This window comes from Chiloscyllium punctatum, chromosome 23 (genome assembly GCF_047496795.1).
Source record: "Chiloscyllium punctatum isolate Juve2018m chromosome 23, sChiPun1.3, whole genome shotgun sequence".
In the NCBI taxonomy this organism is placed as follows: domain Eukaryota; kingdom Metazoa; phylum Chordata; class Chondrichthyes; order Orectolobiformes; family Hemiscylliidae; genus Chiloscyllium; species Chiloscyllium punctatum.
The window spans coordinates 93,156,912-93,173,552 of record NC_092761.1 but is presented as its reverse complement, the minus strand read 5'-3'; the positions used below and the strand labels follow the sequence as shown (position 1 = coordinate 93,173,552).

Genomic DNA, 16,641 nt, shown 5'->3' with positions numbered 1-16,641 from the left:
CATATTGCCTCACTGCTCAAGTCCTCCACAGTGCCCACCTTCAGCACAGCTGTGACATACTCTCTGACCATAAATGCAACTCCTCCACCCCTTTTACCTCCCTCTCTATCCTGCATGAAGCATCTATATCCTGGGATATTTAGTTACCAATCTTGCCCTTCCCTCAACCAAGTCTCAGTAATAGCAATAACATTATACTCTCAGGTACTAATCCAAGCCCTAAGTTCATCTGCCTTACATACTACACTTCTCGCATTAAAACAAATGAACCTCAGACCACCAGTTCCTTTGTATTCATCAGCTGCTCCCTGCCTACTCTTCCCCTTACTGATTTCATTATCTCGTTCCTTACAGGCTTGTGTTACTACCTCCTTACTGTCCACTAACCTCCTCATTTGGTTCCCATCACCCTGCCATATTAGTTTAAACCCTCCCCAGCAACATTAGCAAAAGCACCTGCAATGACATTAGTTCCAGTCCGGCCCAGGTGTAGACCGTCCAATTTGTAATAGTCCCACTTCCCTCAGACCCGGTCCCAATGTCCCAAATATCTGAGCCCCTCCCTCTTGCACCATCTCTCAAGCCACGCATTCATCCTGTCTATTCTTTCAGTTCTTCTCTAACTAATGCTTGGCACTGGTAGCAATCCTGAGATTACGACCTCTGAGGTCCTACTTTTTAACTTGGCTCCTAAGTCCCTAAATTCTGCTTGTATTCTGCTTAAAGATGTCCTACATTTTAAAACTTATATCAAAGGTGCCTATATGCACCACGACAGCTGGCTGTTCACCCTCCCACTTCAAAATGTTCTGCAGCCAGTCTGAGACATGCCAGGAGAGAAAATGCTGGAAAATCTCAGCAGGTCTAGCAGCATCTGTAAGGAGAGAAAAGAGCTGACATTTTGAGTCTAACTGACCCTTTGTCCTACATCCGCAGTAATTTGCTTTTATTATGAGACATGCCAGGCCTGTGCACCTGGGAGGCAACATCCCATTCGGGAGCCGCATTTTCAACACAGAACCGCCTATCTACTCCCCTTACAATTGAATCCCCTATGACTATAGCCCATCCACACTTTTTCCCACCCTTCTGAACAGCAGAGCCAGCCATAGTGCCATGAACCTGGCTGCCTTCCCTTGGTGAGCCAGGTTCTCCAACAGTATCTGAAATGGTCTACCTGTTTTGGAGGGAGATGACCACAGGGGACCCCTACACTGCCTTCCTACTCTTTCTCTGCCTTTTGGTCACCCATTCCCTTTCTCCCTCAACAATCCTAATCTGCAGTGTGACCAATTCACTTAACGTGCTATCCACAACCTTCTCAGCATTGCGAATGTTCCAAAGTGATTCAATCCACAGCTCCAGAGCCATCATGCGGCCTAACAAGAGCTGCAGCTGAACACACTTCCTGCACGTGAAGGAGCCAGGGACTTTATAGGCTGGGACTTTTTTCATTGGAACATAGGAGGTTGAGGGGTAATCTTATAGAGGTTTATAAAATAATGAGGGGTATAGATAAGGTGAATGGAAGATTTATTTTCCATAGCGTGGGGAATTTCAAGACTATGAGGCATATTTTTAAGGTGAGAGGAGAAAGATTTTTAAAAGACATGAGGCAATTTTTTTCACAGAGAGTGATTCGAGTGTGGAATGAACTTCTCAAGGAAGTGGTGGATGCAGGTACAATTACAACATTTAACAGACATCTAGGTAAGTACATGAATAAGAAAGGTTTGGAGGGATATGGGCCAAGCGCAGGTAGGTGGGACTAGTTTACTTTGGGAGTATGGTCAGCATGGACTGGGTGGACCGATGGGTCTGTTTCCATGCCAAATGACTCTGTGACTCTATGTGCGATCATCCAGTCATGGTGAACTGGAGCAAGGTGGCCAGAATTCACCAGTAAATCAAAATAGAATGCTTCATATGTTCCACAGAAACTGGGTGTCCCATTGTATCCTTTTAAATCACAGTGAGATAGTTCTGGTAGCATTTGCAACAGTGAGATAGTTGGAATTCTGGAACTGGAATTAAATGAGTGAAGTAATCTTCTGAAAAAATAACTTGTTGAGTAATTCCCATTCATTAAAAGGCTCACATGATGCAGTGGTGATGTTCCTACCTCTGAGTTAGGAGGCCCAGATTCAAAACCCTCTTGTTCTAGAGGTGTGTATGAACATCTCTGAACAGGTTGATTGGAGAATATCTATTCTAACTTATTATCTAACTTGAATTCAATGTTCCCCATGAATCTGGTTAGTGTGAGATGGTCAACAAACTCTTTTAAGTTGAAATGAAGTGTGCACTGCATTTCTTTGAACTAGAATTATACAGTGCCCTAATAAAGTCTAAGTACAGCCTCCTCAAATTAGAATAATGTTTAAAATGGTAAATTAGGTAGTCTTGTGAACCTTAAATGGAGGCGCGTAATCTCTGTCAGTGATTTTGGAGCAGTTGTTCATGAACTCAATTGACAAGCACACATGCTTACTTTCAAAACTAAAGTAAAATTCTGCACATGCTGAAAATCTGAAATGGAAGAAGTTGGAAATACACAGCCAATGTTGAGAGACAAACAGAGTTAACATCTTGGGTTGATAACCTTTCATCAGAAAAAAATTAAATCAGTCCCATTAGCCTTTTCCCCAAATTGTAATCCTTCTCTCTTTCAAATATTATTTTAATTCCTTTTAAAGGGATTTGGTGTTCTGCTTCCATATTGTTTTTGATAAATCCTTTCAATTTCTGAGCAATATTCAAGTTCAAGAGTATTTTGTTAATTCCCACCTTTCTATTGATGACAATTTCGATCAATGTTGTCAAGTTATATATTCTCCAGTTTACCATGACTCATTGATGCTCAGTTTGGGTACCACCAGGACAATTCAGCTGCTGACCTCATTATAGCCTTGGTCCAAATATGGACAAAGAGCTGATTTCCAGAGGTGGGGTGAAAGTGACTGTCCTTAACATTAAGACCACTTTTGATGGATTGTGATATCAAGGAGCCCTAACTAAAACTGGACTCTTTAGGAAAATTCTTTACTGGTTGGAGTCATACCTGACACATGGGAAGATAATTGTGATTATTGAAGGTCGATCGTCTCAGCTCCAGGACAACTCTATAGGAGTCCCTCAGGGTAGTGTTCTAGGCCCAACCACCTTCAGCTACTTCATCAATAACCTTCCCTGCTTCATAAGATCAGAAGTGAGGATGTTTGCTGATGATTGCAAAATGTTCAGCACCATGTTACATGGAATAGTGTAGGTTAGAGGGGCTTCAGATTGGTATGACAGGTCGGCGCAACATTGAGGGCTGAAGGGCCTGTACTGCGCTGTAATGTTCTATGTTCTATGTTCTATTTGCCACTCCTCAGATACTGAAGCAGTCCATGTCCAAATGCAACAAGATCTGGACAATATCCAGGCTTGGGCTGATAAGTGGTAAATAACATTCACACCTCATGAGTGCCCCCATTATCTCTTCGTTTATTCTATGTTCTACTATAAAGCTACAGTCAGATGACCTCAACCTATACATTGTCCAGTAGCCTTCGTCCCCTACTTATTTCTTACCTCCACCAGGATAGATTTTGCACATTCAGATCCAAGATCATTTCTTGCTATCATACTCTCCACATTTTCCTTTCTGCTTCTCCTTTTGAAAAGTCATATGTACCCTAAATTTTTTATTCCTCACCTTGGTCTCCCTATAACGCACATCTCTCTGATGGCTATAAAACCATATGCTATTCATCTCTATTTATGCTGTAAATTCATTAATTTTATTTTACGTGCTTTTAAGGAAAGAGCAATTAATGTTATCTTTTATCCATTTTTCCTATTTTCACCCTATTTGCTATTTTTTTTTAATACTTGTACATTCTGTGCCTTTCGGGCATCACCACCTCAATGGATGTCTTGCAATGCTGCCATAACCTTATGCTCAGTAAGCCTACATATCTCTTCTTGGAACCCTCTCACCACCAGGATCCATCACACCCCCAACCCTAACTGGTTTAAAGCACTCTTTATACCCTAGTTATTCAATTCAAAAGGACATTGGTCCTAACATAGTTCAGGTGCAGCCCATCCCACCAGAACAGCTCCTTTCTCCATCAGTACAGAGAGCAGTGTCCAGTAAACTGAAACCCATTCTGCCCACAACAATCTCTGAGCCAGGCACTTAAAACTTTGATTTGATTTACCCTCTTCCATTTTTTCTATAGGTCAAATATTAATCCAGAGATTATTATCTTTGAGGTTCTGCATTGTAATTCAACTTCTAAACTGTTTAAATGCTTTTCTGGTCCTACTAATGACTTTGGAACCAATGTGATGACAACAATTAATCCCTCCTCTCCCTCTCAAAGTTCCTCCCAGCCCTGAGGAGATGTCCATAATGCTGGCACTGAGCAGGTAGCACAGCCTTAGATCACAATGTTGTGGTCAGTTAACTTTGTCCTTGCCATCAAGGCTACATTTGACTGAGTCTGTCATCAAGGAGCCCTAGCAAAACTGGAATCAATGGGTAATGGGGGGGCAAACTCTTTTCTAGTTGGAGTCATACCTGGCACATAGGAAAATGGTTGTAGTTATTGGAGGTCAGTCATCTCAGCTCCAGAACTCCAGCAAGAGCCTCTCATGGTAGTGTCCTGGGCCCGACCATCATCAGCAGCTTCATCAATGACCTTCCATCTACCATAAGGATAGCAGTGGGGATGTTTTCTGATGATTGCACCCAATGTTCATCACAATTTGCAATTTCTCAGATACTGAAGCAGTCCATGTCCAAATGCAAGAAGATTTGTACAATATCCAGGTTTGAACTGATAAGTTAGATTTAGATTTTATTATCACATGTACTCAAATACAGAAGTACAGGAGAACAGTGAAACGTGCATAATGTCGCCACACGTGGCACCATCTTAGGAACAATGGTACCTCGGTATATAAAACTTAGATACAAAGTAGTAAAAGAAACAAAGTTAAAAAGTTAAGCATTACTGCATAGAATAGAACATAGAACATTACAGCACAGTACAGGCCCTTCAGCCCTCGATATTGCACCGACCTATGAAACCAATCTGAAGCTGATCTAATCTACAATATTTCATTATCATCCATATATTTATCCAATGACTATTTAAATGCCCTTAAACTTGGTGAGTCTACTACTGGTGCAGGCAGAACGTTCCACGCCCCTACTACTCTCTGAGTAGAGAAACTACCTCTGACATCTGTCCTATATCTATCAATCCTCAATTTAAAGCTATGACCCCTCATGCTTGCCATGGTGGAAAAAGGCTGTCATTGTCCATCCTATTTAATCCTCTGATCATCATGTATGCCTTTATGAAATCACCTCTTAACCTTCTTCTTTCTAACGAAAACAGCCTCAAATTCCTCAGCCTTTTCTCATAAGACCTCCATATCTCTCTCCATACCAGGCAACATCCTAGTAAATCTCCTCTGCACCCTTTCCAATGTTTCCACATCCTTCCTATAGAACTGTACACAGTACTCAAACTGCAGCTGCAACAGAGTTTTGTACAGCTGCAGCATGACCTCATGATTCTGAAGCTCAGTCTCTCTACCAATAAAAGCTAAGACACCATATGCCTCCTTAAAAAACCTATCAAATTGGGTGGCAACTTTCAGGGATCTATGAATATGGACACCGAGAAGCTTACATTAGCCCAGTACTCTGTATAGTAGGAAAATAAAGAAAAAAGGTAATAGTTAACATTAAAGTCTTTCAAACTTTAAACTAGGAAAATAAAGGAATAAATTAAAAGTTCATCATTCTTTGATGAGTTTATCTCGCACTCCGGGAAACCTCACTGCTGCCACCACAGATACTGTTACTGCTGCTGAAACGGCCATCACTCCGATCTCCCCCAGTGTCTCAGGAACATGCCTGGGAAGGATCCACTCACATGCTGAGCCAAGACACTGCAAACAGCTGCTGAGAGATCAGACCGGGACACACCGCAAGCTGCTGAGAGATCAGGCCGGGACGCACCACGAGCTGCTGAGAGATCAGGCCGGGACACACTGCGAGCTGCTGAGAGATCAGGCCGGGACACACCGCGAGCTGCTGAGAGATCAGGCCGGGACACACTGCGATCTGCTGAGAGACCAGGCCAGGACCCACTATGAGCCACTGAGAGACCAGTGTCTGGAACTTAAGACCCCGCAGACTCCTCAACCAGTGTATACAGTATTAATTTACCCAGTTAGCTTAACATGTATCAGGAAAGGACTACATGGCATGAGTCTGCAATCAGTGAACAAGGTCACCATAGATACTTGTAATTTTTGCTGGTCTGTCAAATTGTTCAGTCTGTTCTCTCTTCACGGATTGATTTTCTCTCTGGTTACTGCTGTATCCTGACGTACCTTTAGGTTAGCTGGAGAGTGAGGTACCAAGTGCCAGGCAATGATCATCTCCAAAAAGTGACAATCTAACCACCTGTCCTTTGAAATTCAATGGCGTTATCATCAATGAGATTTCATCACCCCCTTCTCAAGGGCCACTTGGAATAAATATTGGCTCAGCCAGTGACACCCGCATCCCAGGAGTGAATTAAAAAAGAAATATCCTTTCCACATCCACATGTTAAGACCCTTCAAGATTTTCCATGTCTCAATCAAGTTGCTTCTTGCTCTCCTCTAGAGAATGAAAGCCTATCCCGTTCATCCTTCTCTTATAAAACAACACCCTCCTTTGGGCTGTTAGTCTAATAAACCTTCTCTGAACTTCCTCCAAGTGACGGTGCTTTGGAAGAACATGAGCTATTCCAGCATCTTCACAAATATTTTTACTAAACAGGAGGTGGTCCCACACTGGTAATGCCACTGGTTCTAGTAATCCAAGGCTAATGTTTTGGGGGCATGGGTTTGAGCCTCACTGTGGCAAATAATGAAATTTGAATTCAATAAAAAATGTGGAATAAACAAAAGCTAGTCCCAAATGATATCCATTTAAATGCTGGTTATCACAAAGATCCATCTGGTTTGTTGATTTCAGTAATGTCCCTTCAAGGGAAGGAAATCTGCCACCCTCATCAGGTTTGACCTACATCTACCCCAGATCTACAGCAATTTGTTTGACTCTTAACTGCCCTCTGAAATGGCCAAACAAGCTGCCCAGTTCCTCCACAGTAAATGTTGGCTTAGCCAATGATGCACACATGCCACAAACAGTTTTTTTTAAATTACTCTGGACAAAGGAGGAGACACCTTGGATATAGAGGCATGTTGTATGAGCAGTGCTTTAGGAGGGTGAAACAACACAATCTCACTCTCCTTTTGAGAGTAGGATGGAAGCCTGAGTAAATCCAATGAGTCCCAAGAGATAGACATGGAGCTAGGACAGACTCACAAGAGATAGCAGGATGGTGAAGCTTGAATAAAAAGCTTGAGTGTGTTTTTGTGATGTCAGAGGCAATTGTGGTTCCCAAATCAGATGGAAAGGAACCCAACTAAAAGGATACCCCAAAATTAAGCTAGATAAATAGGTCTTGAAACAAAAAGTCTCTCTTTGAAGAAGCATGTGTGCCCTAATTGGTTAGGATGGGTGGATTTGAAAAGAAAATACATTCATATCTAAACAGGAAGATAAGGACTGAAGGGGGTTTGCTGCAACCAGCAACTGTGGTGAAAGGAAAGTTATTTTTCATGAAGAAACACGTCTATCCCACTACCCAATCACACTGTCTTTTTTTGTTGTAGGATCATGATTCCCAGCTGTCTGGCTCTGCTGATTTACTGCTTTCTGACAATGGCGTGTAATGGAGGTCAGTGATGTAGGACAAGTTACAGAGTGTTTTCAGCATGAAAGTTCTCCCTTTCAAACAGCTGTATCTATTTTTCAGTGTTGTGTTTAGAATTACTGTATCAATTTGGAACCAGGAGCTCAGACAGTGAAACTCCAAAGGTTGATGATGGTGGATCTCCAGAAATTCCTCTATCAATTACTTTCCCATTCTTTGCAATGGGACAGAGGTCACTGCATGTGAGTAATCAACTTGTATTATGAAGCAAACTATCTCTTCCAATTAATTTTATAGATCATGGGGATTTCTGAAAGCTACATATTGTAATCAAGCCAATATGTTCATTACACGTAAATTTAAAATGAGTTCAATTAATCAGAAAAAAGCTTCACAGGTCTGACTACCCAGGCTGATCCATTGTCTCAGCCTGCTCCCGCCCCACTGAATTCATCTCCACCTATCTCGGTACTGTCCTTTCCCCCCTGGTCCAGGAACATCCCACATACGTTCGGGACACCACTCACGCCCTCCACCTCCTCCAAGACTTCCATTTCCCCGGCCCCCAAAGTCTCATCTTCACCATGGATATCCAGTCCCCATGACGAGGGCCTTCAAGCCCTCCGTTTCTTCCTCTCCCAACGTCCCACCAGTGCCCTTCCACTGACACTCTTATTCATTTGGCTGACCGTCACCCTCAACAATTTCTCCTTCAAATCCTCCCACTTCCCCCAGATGAAAGGGGTAGCCGTGGGCACCCTCATGGGCCCCGGCTATGCCTGTCTCTTTGTCAGCTACATCTTCCGGAGTTACACCGGCCCCACTCCCCACCTTTTCCTCTGTGACATTGATTACTGGATTGGAGGAGGTTGAACAGTTCATCAACTTCACCAACGCATTCCAACCTGACCTTAAATTTACCTGGACCATCTCTGACACCTCCCTCTCCTTCTTGGACCTCTCCATCTCCATCAATGATGACCGACTCAACACTGACATTTTCTACAAACCCACCGACTCCCACAGCTACCTAGTTTACACCTCCTGCAAAAATGCTATCCCGTATTCCCAATTCCTCTGCCTCTGCTCCCAGAAGGACCAGTTCCACCACAGAACACACCAGATGGCCTCCTTCTTTAAAGACTGCAATTTGCCTCCCACGTGGTTGAAGATGTCCTCCAATGCATCTCATCCATATCCTGCACCTCCACCCTCTAATCCCACCCCTCCAACCGCAACAAGGACAGAACCCCCAGTCTTCACTTTCCACCCTACCAACCTCCGCATAAATCGCATCATCCGCCATTATTTCCACCACCTACAAATGAACCCCACCACCAGGGAGATATTTCCCTCCCCACCCCTGTCTGCTTTCCATAAAGGCCGTTCCCTCCTCAACTACCTGGTCAGGTACATGCCCCCTAACAATCCACCCTCCCCTCCCGGTACCTTCCCCTGCCACCGCAGGAATTGCAAAATCTGCGCCCACACCTCCCTCCTCACCTTCATCCAAGGCCCCAAAGGAGCCCTCCACATCCATCAAAGTTTCACCTGCACTTCCACACATGTCATTTACTGTATCTGTTGCTCCCGATACTGTCTTCTCTACATTGGGGAGACCGGATGCCTTCTCCCAGAGCCCTTCAGAGAACATCTCCGGGACACCCGCACCAATCAACCCCCCGCCCCACGACTGAACATTTCAATTCCCCCTCCCACTCTGCAGAGGACATGCAGTTCCTGCGCCTCCTCCACTGCCGCTCCCTCACCACCTGACACCTGGAGGAAGAACACCTCATCTTCCGCCTCGGGACCCTTCAACCCCATGGCATCAATGTGGACTTCACCAGTTTCCTCTTTTCTCCTCCTCCCACCTCACCCCAGTTCCAACCTTCCAGCTCAGCACTGTTCTAATGAGCTGTCCCACCTGTCAATCTTCCTTCCCACCTATCTGCTCCATCCTCCCATCCAACCAATCACCTTTACCCTGACCTACATTCACTTATTGCATTCTCAGCTACCTTCTCCCCATCCCCACCCCCTCCCATTTATCTCTCCAACCCGAGGTTCCCAGCCTCATTCCCGATGAAGGGCTTTTTACCCAAAACGTTGATTTTCCTGCTCCTCGGATGCTGCCTGACCTGCTGTGCTTTTCCAGCACCACTCTAATCTTAACTGTAATCTCCAGCATCCACAGTACCCACCTCCACCCAGAAAAATACTTCACTCTATTAAACCATGACCAAGGCAGGTATCGAATATTAGATGTCTTGGGGAAACATTCATCGGGCATGATCAAGGTGACAACTGCTCTACAAGGTGAATGACCTTCTCTGCTCTGCCTGGGTAAGTGCCACATACTTCTCTCTGCCACCCTGCCCTCTATCTCAGCTACTGCTTCCACCTCCTACCAAGATCCATGTTCTGCCATGCCCATTATTGCCTACAATATCTGCCCTCACCCAGTCTCCAGCCCCAACCCCCTACATCACTGACCCTGCACCGCCTCTTCATTCCCAAACAACACCTCACCGTCTTTAAACCATCACTTCCATTATTAAAATGTCGCGCCACACATTTTTCAACTCAATCTCTTTCTTTCATTACACGAGAAGTCAGCCCAGAATAGGGCAGACCAGGTTAATAGAGGATGCCTGACATTGGGATCCACAAGGAGGGAATTCTGGCTCTTGCAGAAGACTGGGACTATTACTCCAGAGGTTCATGCCCTATCAATGAATCAGTCCCACTCCCCGTTCCACACTCACAGCAAACCCACTGTCAGGATCATTCGTTACAAATCACATCTAACCACTGGCTATGATCCCTTCACCTCCACTTGTCTTACAGGTAATGACAGCATGTCTACCATTCCTTCTGTGGAGGAACATCTGCTCCAGCAGAAGAGACCTCCTCAACCTCTGAGGATGAGGGTTCTGAGGCTTAGATACTGACAACTTGGAGGGATCATTAGGCTTAGAAAGTGAGAGACAAGTATCTAGTGAGCACCTCATTGTGAGAGCTCCTTCACAGATGAAATAACCCAATCACTGGCGCTTGGGGATCTCCTGGAGACCAGGCACTTGCTCAGGCCCAGACAGGAATGGGGTCTGTGGTTTTGGCAATCATGGACTTGGGCCACATGCAGAGAGAAGAACAGGAGCAGCAGACAGGTCTGTGGGATACAATCACCTTTATTGTCCAGAAGCTGCAGCAGTACAGTAGGTTATGCAGTTGTCTAGCCGCTATCATGACAGGTTGGTGGCTTCCATGGAGAGGCAGACCCAGCAATCTCACGGTCTACTGGAAATGTATACACCCCTCACTCTGACATCTCAGCCATTGGTCCTCAGGACCCTCAGAAATCTCTTCTCAGGGCCTGTCCAGTGGTGAACAAGCACTGCACCTCCACCCTAGCTGTCCTCAACTTGACCCTTGGAAATTCAAGCCCAAGCCCAATCACTTGCCTCTGACAAGAATGCTCTCAGTCTGGGCCATTTAGACACAAACAACATCAGAATCTCCCTACCTAACCTCCAAGACCACTAGGCTTCACTGTCAAGCAAGTTCTCTCCAACCCAGCTGTGCAACCAGGGAGTACAACCAAATGTAGTGGGAGGCAGAGAAAGAAGAAAGCATATCGAGGACACTATAGTGGCATAGATCACAGTGCACTGGAAATAAGGATCGTGTTTGCATTGTTATGGACCAGGCCAGACCACTCAAAACATTCCTAAGCAGGCAGCCCAGACCGTAACTTTTCTATTTGTTTCAGTAAGTTTACAGAGACAATTACCAAAGTAGTTTAGCGAGGTTGACCACTGGGTTTTAAAACAGACAAAAATTTATTCACAAAATTACGGAATGAAACACAAAGAACAGAATAAAGAATACCTACAGAACTCAGTCTCTCCAAACTAGTCTTCATTACGTTGTTCCAAATATGCACAACAGTCCCAATAAACAAACCCCTTAAACACAGAGCAAAAACGAAACAGCGGCTTACAGGTCGAAGTTAGAAGGGCAGAAGGAGAGAGAGCCTAGCAGCCTGTTTCCACACAGCCCACTGCTGAACTGACCCAAACAAGACTTCAGCTTTTAGGACTGACCACTCTCCTTTCATTATACAAGTCACTTCTAAAACATAAAAGCTTTGGCCTAAAGTCTCATCTGTTTACGTATAATCAAAAAGGCCTCCCAATACCCTTTTCAACTCTGTACCAACCCAGCCGATTCGGAGCCCAGTTTTATGAACCCGCTGAAAAAAAATCAAGGACATAATCTCCTTGAGAAAAGGAACTGTTTTTAGAAAAAAGGAACCAGCTTTGTGACAGTGTTGGTTTGATTGTTTTGGCTCTCCATCTGTTTGTTTGAGTTAGTGATTTTTGAGAAGATTTGTAGTTCAGGTTGGGGTTCTCGATGTAAGTTTGCTCACTGAGCTGGAAGGTTCATTTTCAGATGTTTCATTTTCATACTAGATAACATCATCAGTGAGCCTCCTGTGAGGTGTTATGTCTCGCTTTTGAATTATGTGTTTGTTTGAGTCTCTGTGTAGCCTCGAATATGACTGTTCCAGACTGACACCTAGCTTCATGTCTATAGACGATGGACTATGTATCAATATCTGTGTTGCAAGCCTGTTGCAGCTTGTGGAAGCAAAAGGAATAAGATGTAACCAGCAACAAAATCAGAAATTGTTGGAAAAACTCAGCAGGTCTGGCTAGACTATGCATGTTAATAGTACCAATTTTTAAACTCATTTAGGATAATTTTAGATTACCAAGTGCCCAATGTCCGTTTACCCATGGTCTTGTTACAGGGCAAGTTCCTGCAACTCTCTGGTGTGGGTGAACCATTGCACCTTCGCAGGGCTGAGGTAGCTGCCCTGCTTCTCGCTGGGATGGGATGGGGGGAGGGGGAGGGGTTGCCCTGATCTGGTGTAGTTGTGGAGGATGAAGCCAGGGTGGTCCAGTTTGGAGTCTGACAGAGGGGTTGTCGTGTGTGCTCCTGATTCAGAGTGTCGCTGCATCCAGTTGCCTGTAGCTGTGGTACGGTGGGTACCTCTTGGTTCCCAATGGCAGGGGGTTGGGTGTCCTAAGGCCCCTCTGGACGAGGGGCATTTCTGGGTTGGGGTGCCTCCTCCCCTTCTCCCCCCGTGGTGCTGTGACTCGTTTATTTGTTGATGGCCATCCCTCTGCACGCCTTCACCTTCTGAGGGAGCTGCTGGTGTATCCATCATGCAGCTGCCTCTTTCCATTCTGCTGTGGGACTGTGGGGGGCTCTCCATGATCTTCACCTTTGTCCACTGCCTGACTACTGGGTGACTCTAAGTTCAGTGTTCCTGCTGGAGGGTGGCGCCTCACTGTCAATAGAGAGGGTCCACGGCTTGCGTTGCCACCTCTGGTCATCTGAGCATATGTAACACTCTGTCTTGAGCAGGTCTTGTTTAGGTGGCCTGCTTCTCCACACAGTTGCAGCCCCTTTACTTCAGGAAGTCCTTGGTCAGGTGGCCCTCCTGTTTGCAGTTCCTGCTGAGGGTCACTTTGCAATCTACTGCCATGTGTCCTCACCTACCACAGGTTTGGCACACTCTACACTGCCTCGCAAGTGTCAGGTTGCCTCAGATCCTTCTGATCACAAAGTTGGAGGGTGGTTGAAGGATGTTCCCATTAGTGTCCATGCTCACGGTCACCTAGACCTGCAGAGTGCTGCCTCCCAATTAGACATTCCTTCCCAGAAAGATCAGGACATTAACTTTTTAAAAATGTATTCATATTGTGGGATTTGGGCTTCGCTGACTGGCCAGTATTTATTGCTCGTCCCTAGAGAAGGTGGGGGTGAGCTACGTTCTTGAACCATTGCAGTCTACCTGCTGTGGGTTGACCCACAATGCTCTGAGGAAGGGAATTCCAGGATTTTTACCCAGTGACACTGAAGGAATGGCGATATATTTCCAAGTCAGGATGTTGAGTGACTTGGAGGGGTACTTGAGGAATCTGGGTAATCCAAACTGGAGGACAGGAAAATTTTCTGGCTGTGACAGGCTGCTCCTTTTTTGAGGTATTTTAGGTGTTGGAGGTGATTTCCTTGAATTCCAGGAGCAGCAATTACTGTTTTACATGTTGTTGCATTGTTTTGGAACTTTGGAGAAAAAGAAAGTCAAAACAACAGCACTTTTAAAAGGGAGAGGAACAGACAAAGACAGCACATGGTCAGTCAGTGGAGGGGAGAGGGAGAGAGAGAGAGAGAGAGAGAGAAAGAAACCCACATTGCTAACTGACACAACAGTGAACCTGCACAGTTACTGCCTTTGCTGTTTGAATTCATGTATTGCTGGACATCGGAGTGCATCTGGGAAAATTAACAAACAGTGAAATTCACAACTAATCTTGGAGGAACCTGCTTGGGAGAGGTCACAGCACAGAATCAGATAAGTGGATATTTTTAAATGTAGCCTTACAGTAAGTCTGCAGTAGTGAGTTGAATGGGTTCTTTTTTGATCATATGTTTTATTGCATTACGTCTCTTGATTAAACTTAAAAATATAAGCCATAAGTATTAATTAGTCTGGAGCAGTGTTTTGTAGACTAATAAGACAGTGCTATTTTCTGGATCTGTAGATTGGAAGAAGCAAAAATGGCCTTTAGTAGAGTGATATACTCTTCTTGTTGGATGTGGGAGTTCAGGGAGAGTTTACGTGTTACTGAGGATTATATCTGCAATAACTGCCATTGGTTGTGAATCCTATCAGATCAAATGGATCGATTGGAGAGACAGTTAGAGGCAATGAGGAATTTACAAGACCAAGGGGATGTGATGGATGGCAATTATAGGAAGGGAGAAAAGCTGCAGATACAGTCACATAGATGGGTGGGGGGACCCAGGGAGATAGTGAGGAAAGAGATCAATCTGAGACTGGTACATTTCAGAAAAGAAGTGACTCAAACAGTCAGGGCAGGCAGGGACAAAGCAGAGAACAAGGTAAGACTAATAAATTAAACTGCATTTATTTAAATGCAAGAGGCCTAACAGGGAGGGCAGATGAATTCAGAGCATGGTTAGGAACATGGGACTGGGTTATCATAGCAATTATGGAAACATGGCTCAGGGATGGGCAGGACTGGCAGCTTAATGTTCCAGGATACAAATGCTACAGGAAAGATAGAAAGGGAGGCAAGAGAGGAGGGGGAGTGGCATCTTTGGTAAGGGATAACATTACAGCTGTACTGAGGGAGGATATTCCCGGAAATACATCCAGGGAAGTTATTTGGGTGAAACTGAGAAATAAGAAAGGGATGATAACCTTATTGGGATTGTATTATAGACCCCTCAATGGTCAGAGAAAAATTGAGAAACAGATTTGTAAGGGGATCTCAGTTATCTGTAAGAATAATAGGGTGGTTATGGTAGGGGATTTTAACTTTCCAAACACAGACTGGGATTGCCATTGTGTTAAGGGTTTAGATGGAGAGGAATTTGTTAAGTGTGTACAAGAAAATTTTCTAATTCAGTATGTGGATGTACCTACCAGAGAAGGTGGAAAACTTGACCAACTCTTGGGAAATAAGGCAGGGCAGGTGACTGAGGTGTCAGTGGGGGAGCACTTTGGATCCAGCAACCATAATTCTATTCATTTGAAGATAGTGATGGAAAAGGATAGATCAGATTTAAAAGTTGAAGTTCTAAATTGGTGGAAGGCTAGTTTTGACAGCATTAGGCAAGAATTTTCAAAAACTATTTGGGAGCAGATATTCGCAGGTAAATGGACAGCTGGAAAATGGGAAGCCTTCAGAAATATGATAACGAGAATTCAGAGACATATATTCCTGTTAGGGTGAAAGGAAAGGTTGGTAGATAGCGAGTTTTGAGAAGATTTGTAGTTCAGGTTGGGGTTTTGGATGTATGTTTGCTCGCTGAGCTGGAAGGTTCATTTCCAGACATTTTGTTGCCTTACTCAATAACATCTTCAGTGGGCCTCATGCAAAGCCTTCGTTACCTAGTAAGGTAACGAAGCATCTGGAAATGACCCTTCCAGCTCAGCGAGCAAACCTACATCCAAAGATTGGTAGATTTAGGGAAAGCTGGACGATGAAAGAAATTGAGGGTTTGGTTAAGAAAAAGAAGGAAGCATATGTCAGGTATAGACAGGATAGATCAAATGAATCCTTAGAAGAGTATAATGGCAGTTGGAGTATACTTAAGAGGGAAATCAGGAGGGAAAAAGGGAACATGAGATAGCATTGCCAAATACAATTAAGGAGAATCCAAAGGGTTTTTACAAATACATTAAGGACAAAAGGATAACTAGGGAGAGAATAGGGTCCCTCAAAGATCAGCAAGGTGGCCTTTGTGTGAAGCCGCAGGAGATGGGGGAGATACTAAATGAATATTTTGCATCAGTATTTACTGTGGAAAAGGATATGGTAAGTATAGAATGTGGGGAAATAGATGGTGACATCTTGCAAAATGTCCAGATTACAGAGGAGGAAGTGCTGGGTGTCTTGAAATGGGTAAAGGTGGATAAATCCCCAGGACCTGATCAGGTGTACCCTAGAACTCTGTGGGAAGCTAGAGAAGTGATTTATGGACCCCTTGCTGAGATATTTGTATCATTGATAGTCATAGGTGAGGTGCCGGAAGACTGGAGGTTGGCTAACATGGTGCCACTGTTTAAGAAGGGTGGTAAGGACAAGCCAGGGAACTATGGACCAGTGAGCCTGACCTCAGTGGTGGGCAAGTTGTTGGAGGGAATCCTGAGGGACAGGATTTACATATATTTCGAAAGGCGAGGACAGTTTAGGGATAGTCAACATGGCTTTGTGCATGGGAAATCATGTCTCACAAATTTGATTGAGGTTTTTGA

General features: G+C 44.4%; 1 protein-coding gene across 1 annotated transcript in view; it reads left to right on the top strand.

Moving 5' to 3' along the window:
* LOC140494275 (tubulin-specific chaperone cofactor E-like protein) overlaps positions 1-16,641 on the top strand; it is a 208,227-nt gene that overhangs the window by 93,623 nt on the left and 97,963 nt on the right. Inside the window, exon 11 of the mRNA XM_072593555.1 lies at positions 7,893-8,020. Within this exon, the coding sequence (XP_072449656.1) occupies positions 7,893-8,020 (128 nt within the window). The remainder of the gene's footprint in view (positions 1-7,892; positions 8,021-16,641) is intronic.